Source organism: Rhincodon typus, unplaced genomic scaffold, assembly GCF_021869965.1.
Source record: "Rhincodon typus isolate 14 unplaced genomic scaffold, sRhiTyp1.1 hic_rhity00013309, whole genome shotgun sequence".
Taxonomy (NCBI): Eukaryota; Metazoa; Chordata; class Chondrichthyes; order Orectolobiformes; family Rhincodontidae; genus Rhincodon; species Rhincodon typus.
The window spans coordinates 776-5677 of record NW_025978947.1 but is presented as its reverse complement, the minus strand read 5'-3'; the positions used below and the strand labels follow the sequence as shown (position 1 = coordinate 5677).

Below are 4902 nucleotides of genomic sequence, written 5' to 3'. Positions count from 1 at the left end.
TGTAGTTTCCCACAGTGCTGGACAGAGCAGTTGCCGCACCAAGCAATGATGAATCCTGACAGAATGCTTTCTGCAGTGTATCTACAAAAATCAGTAAGTGTCTTTATGGACATGCTAAATTTCCTTAGCTGCCTCAAAATTGAGGCATTGTTGTGCTGTGTTTACCATTGCAGCAACATGGGTGGATTGAGACAGATTGGTGTTCATCAAACCTAGGAATTTGACGCTCTCGACCATGTCTACCTCAGCTCCACTGATGTAGACAGGGGTGATGTTCCTGAAGCAACATGCATCTTAACACACTGGAGCTCCGGATACTGAGGTCAGGGCTTTGACTTACCTTCGAGCTGAGCAGCAAACCCATTCTCCCTCTTACTACCTGCCCTTGGTGTGCGTTGGAAGGAATTTATAAATTGCACTCAACCTGTTTGACTGCATTATCAAATCACCTTTCTTGGCCATCAAATCTCTCAATGGGACTATTCCCTTGATGCCAACCCTCCAACAGTGTTGCACTCCCTCAGCACTGATCCTCAGTGCCCGCTCCCTCAGTGCTGACCCTCCGACAGTGTAACAAGACTTCCCTTGAGATTCATCCCCACCCCTAATTATCTCGCTCTCATACACTGTGCCCTTATGTGAGGCGTCCTCACTCGATAGGAATCTTTTTCTCAATCTAAAACCATCCAATTTTTTTTTCTTTAAACAATGTGCCACTTGGGGGCAGCAGCAAGTGGTATTTTGAGATCTGAGAGTGGTCAAACTATAATGTTACCTGAAATCAATTTAACGTCCAGCTCCTGCCCCTTCCTTTCTCCACCCCGAGTTTGCATAAGGTGGATGTCCTGCTAAGCTCAAAAGCATCAACAATGTGCTTTGTGCTTATTCCTTCTCATTAGCAACACTCCACAACCAATTTCCCAGCTTTTATTACAACCGCTTTAATTTTTTTTTATAGAATCCTAAATATGGAAACAGGCCATAGGCCCAACAAGTCCACACTAATCCTCAGAGCATCCCACCCAGACTCATTCCCCCCCAAACCCACCGAATGTACACATCCCTGGGCACTACGGGGCAATTTAGCATGGCCAATCCACCCTAACCTGCACATCCCTGGGCACTACGGGACAATTTAGCACGGCCAATCCACCCTAACCCGCACATCCCTGGGCACTACGGAACAATTTAGCACGGCCAATCCACCCTAACCTGCACATCTTTGGACTGTGGGAGGAAACCTACGCAGACACGGGGAGAACGTGCAAACTCCACACACACAGTCGCCCGAGGGTGGAATTGAACCCAGGTCCCTGGCGCTGTGAGGCAGCAGTGCTAACCACAGAGCGACCTGCACTGTGAGAAACGTGCGTGTGCGCGCGCGTGTGTATATAAAGACATATTGACCTCCTCCTTTGTTGCAATAGCAAAGTGACAGTGGGATAGCACTGGGTTTGTAATCCAGAGGCTAACGTTCAGGGATGGGGGGGGGGGGGAATGTCACAGGTTCCAACCCCACCACTGCCCCCTGCTGGAATTCAAATTCAATGAATCAAATCTGGAGCTAGTCTTGGCGGTGGTGACCATGACAGCTGTCAATTATTTGTGAATTAAACTTCATTGAGGTCAGTAATGGGGGAAAAGGAAAGCTGCTGCCCTTATGTGTACTGGGCCTCCACATGACTCCAGAACCCCCACCACCCACACAGCAATGGAGAGATAGAGTGGAGCTGGAGGAACACAGCAGCCCAGGCAACATCAGAGGAGCAGGAAAGTTGACGTTTCAGGTTGGGACCCTTCTTCAGAAAACGGGTCCTTTCCCTGCTCCTCTCCCTGCTCCTCTGATGCTGCCTGGCCTGCTGTGTTCATCGAGCTCTACACTGTGTTACCTCTGACTCCAGCAGCGGCAGTTCTGACTATCCCTGATGGAGAGATAAATATTGGACCTGAGCCACCAGCAAGAGCCCTGCTCGACCCAAGCCTTTGTTCCAGGATTCAGCGCTGAACAGGAGCTTAGCTGCTGAGTTAGAAGTGCAGGCCTTCAGTTGGAACCTTTATGTGACTTCCTTTCGATTTAGCGTGATAATTAACATATCCTGCAAGGCGTGGGCACCATTAGTAAGGCTGGTATTTGTCACCCATTCCTCACTGCCCTTGAACCCAGTGGCTTCCGAGGTTGGTTAAGAGCCAACCGTGTGGGGTCCAGAGCGGGGTAAGGACGGTAGATTTCCTCCCCCCGCCCCGCCCTGCCCTGCCAGAATGGGGGCTTTTAAACTGCAACTGTGACTGTCGTCACAGTCACCATCCCCGAGACTAGCTCCCGATTCCGGATTTGATTCATTGAGCTTAAATTCCACACCAGGGGCCGTAGAGCCTGGCCCTCTTACCGGCCCCGGTGACATTCCCAGTATCCTGTCACATCCCCGGGATTGCTGTTTGCAGAATCCCACGCAGTCACTTTCCAAACAAAAACAAGAGATTGTTTGTTTATTTTTTTTAAGAAAAAAAAGGTACTTTATCAGTGTGGAAGGACTTTCAGGAGGCTCTCAGCCGGTGGACAGGCGCTAGAGGAATGCACTGTGTCACTACGCCAGTGTATTCTCAGCGGTTCCCTTCTTTCTCGCGCCTCAGGTGGGAGACTGCTCACAGTTTGAGCTCAGAGCGAGTGTCACATCCACGAGGAGGGGTGCTGTCTGCCCGGGGACACCCATTCCTGTGTAGCCGGCAGGTGGGGTGGGGGGAAATGCGTCAGGTCCCAGAGCCGAGAGCAGCCATCAGCCGAGAGGCGACTGCTCTCCTCCGCCCCTCCTCCTCTTCTTCCTCCTCCTCCTCCTCCTCCTCCTCGTCCGTGCATGGCCACTGTCTCCGTCCACCCCGGTAGGACCTGACGGCTCTGCTGTGCCTCCCGGTGCCCCCTCGGCAGGGGCACCCCCATCACTCTGGCCTCCTCCTGTCCCCACCGCTGCCGGCCGGTGCTCCAGCTCACGCTCCCTCCTCTTCCTCTTCTTCTGCTTCACCGTGCCGCCCCCCGCGCCCTCCCCCCTCGGGGGCACCTCCTCCCGCTGCCTCTGACTGCACCCTGCCAGGAACTGGCGCTCCTGCTCTGCCAACCGGACGAGTTTGGCACTCATGGTAACGCCGTGACGGGCACCTCTGCGGGAGACAGAGAGAGAGAGAAAGAGATGGAGGCTCAGGACAGGCAAATGCGAGGTGTTGCGTTTTGGCCAGGCAAACCAGGGCGGGACTTGTACAATTAATGGTAGGGCCCTGGGGAGCGTCGTTGAACAGAGAGACCTAGGGGTGCAGACTCATTCTTTGACCAAGGAGTTGCGGGTGGATAGGTTTAAAGTTTGAGAAGAATGTGGAGCTTGGGTGGTGGATGAGGTTGTAGGCTTGCTTGCCGGGCCAGTGGGTTTGGTTGCAAACGCTTCGCTGGGGTAACATCATCAGTGCGCCTCTGGTGAAACTGGATGTTACTTAGCAGCGTGTCGAAACGTTTGCAAGCAAGTCCACAACCTGATGTTTCACCCGCTTGCCTTCATCGCTCTTAACGCTGAGTACAGTAGTTGAGTAGTCATGTTGAGGCTGTACAGGGACGCTCGGGAGGCCTGTGACCCAGCAGCGTGCAACAAGGATCGGTTCTGGGTCCCCTGCTCTTTGTCATTTATTTGGATGTGAACATAAGAGGTATGGGTTCGTAATGACACCAAAATTGGAGGTATAGTGTATAGCGAAGAAGGTTACCTCAGAGTATAATGGGACCTTGATCACAGATGGGCTGAGGAGTGGCAGATTGATTTTAACCTAGATAAACTGCATTTTGGTAGCGCAAACCAGAGCAGGATTTGTACAACTAATGGTAAGGCTCTGGGGAGTGTTGTCAAACAGGGAGACCTAGGGGTGCAGGTACGTAGTTCCTTGAAAGTGGCGTCACAGGTAGACAGGGTGGGGAAGGAGGCATTTGGCACACTTACCTACATCAGTCAGAGCAGTGAGTACAGGAATCGGGACTTCATGTTGTACAGGACATTGGTGAGGCCACTTTTGGAGTACTGTGTACAATTCTGGTCGCCCTGCTATCGGATGTTATTAAACTGAAAAGCGTGCAGAAAAGATCATCATGATGTTATCGCGGCTGGAGGGTTTGAGTTATAAGGAGAGGCTGGGACTTTTTTTTTCACTGGAGCGTAGGAGGCTGAGGGGTGATCTGAAAGACGTTTATAAAATCATGAGGGGCATGGATAAGGAGAATATGCAAAGGTCTTTTTCCCCAGGGTAGGCAAGTCCAAAACTAGAGGAGAATAGGTTTAAGGTGGGAGGGGAGAGATTTAAAAGGGACTTAAGGGGCAACTTTTCATGCAGGGGGTGGTGCGTGTATGGAACGAGCTGCCAGAGGAAGTGGTGGATGTTGGTACAATTACAACATTTAAAAGGCATCTGGATGGGGACAGGGATAGGAAATGCTGGCAAATGGGACCAGTTCAGTTTGGGAAACTTAAACAGCATGGACAAGTTGGACCAAAGGGTCTGTTTCCATGCTGTATGACAAATTCCAGCCCCCAGCATTCAGAGGGAAACCAGAAAAAGCTGAAAGGCAGGGAGGGGAGGGGAGGCTGACGTGTACTCACTTGTGCCCAGTTCGGCCCCCACACGCCCGTACCAATTCTTCATCTGTCAGTCTGCCATCGGAAACAAAACCAGAGCAGAGGCTTATTCCCCCAATACACCAACACATCTGTGTTCAAAGTTATCGCTCCCATCATGGCCAGCGTCTCAGCATCACCACACCACGCTACCACCGCCCTGCACCCCTCCCCCCACGTGAACTCTCACCCTGGCACAGGGGCTGCAAAGTCCACCCTGAGAACAGAGGACCAGGCCATTCAGCCTATCTCTTACCTT

At 51.9% G+C, this 4902-nt stretch overlaps 1 protein-coding gene across 1 annotated transcript; it reads right to left on the bottom strand.

The window, feature by feature from the left end:
- Positions 1 to 2458: 2458 nt before the first annotated feature.
- On the bottom strand, positions 2459 to 4692 carry LOC125482605 (U1 small nuclear ribonucleoprotein 70 kDa-like). The gene is made up of 2 exons (XM_048594706.1): positions 4629 to 4692; positions 2459 to 3153 (listed from the first exon to the last, which is right to left on the bottom strand). The coding sequence occupies exon 2, from the start codon at positions 3129 to 3131 to the stop codon at positions 2775 to 2777; it is 357 nt and encodes a 118-aa protein (XP_048450663.1). The 5' UTR covers positions 3132 to 3153; positions 4629 to 4692; the 3' UTR covers positions 2459 to 2774.
- Between the last annotated feature and the right edge of the window lie 210 nt (positions 4693 to 4902).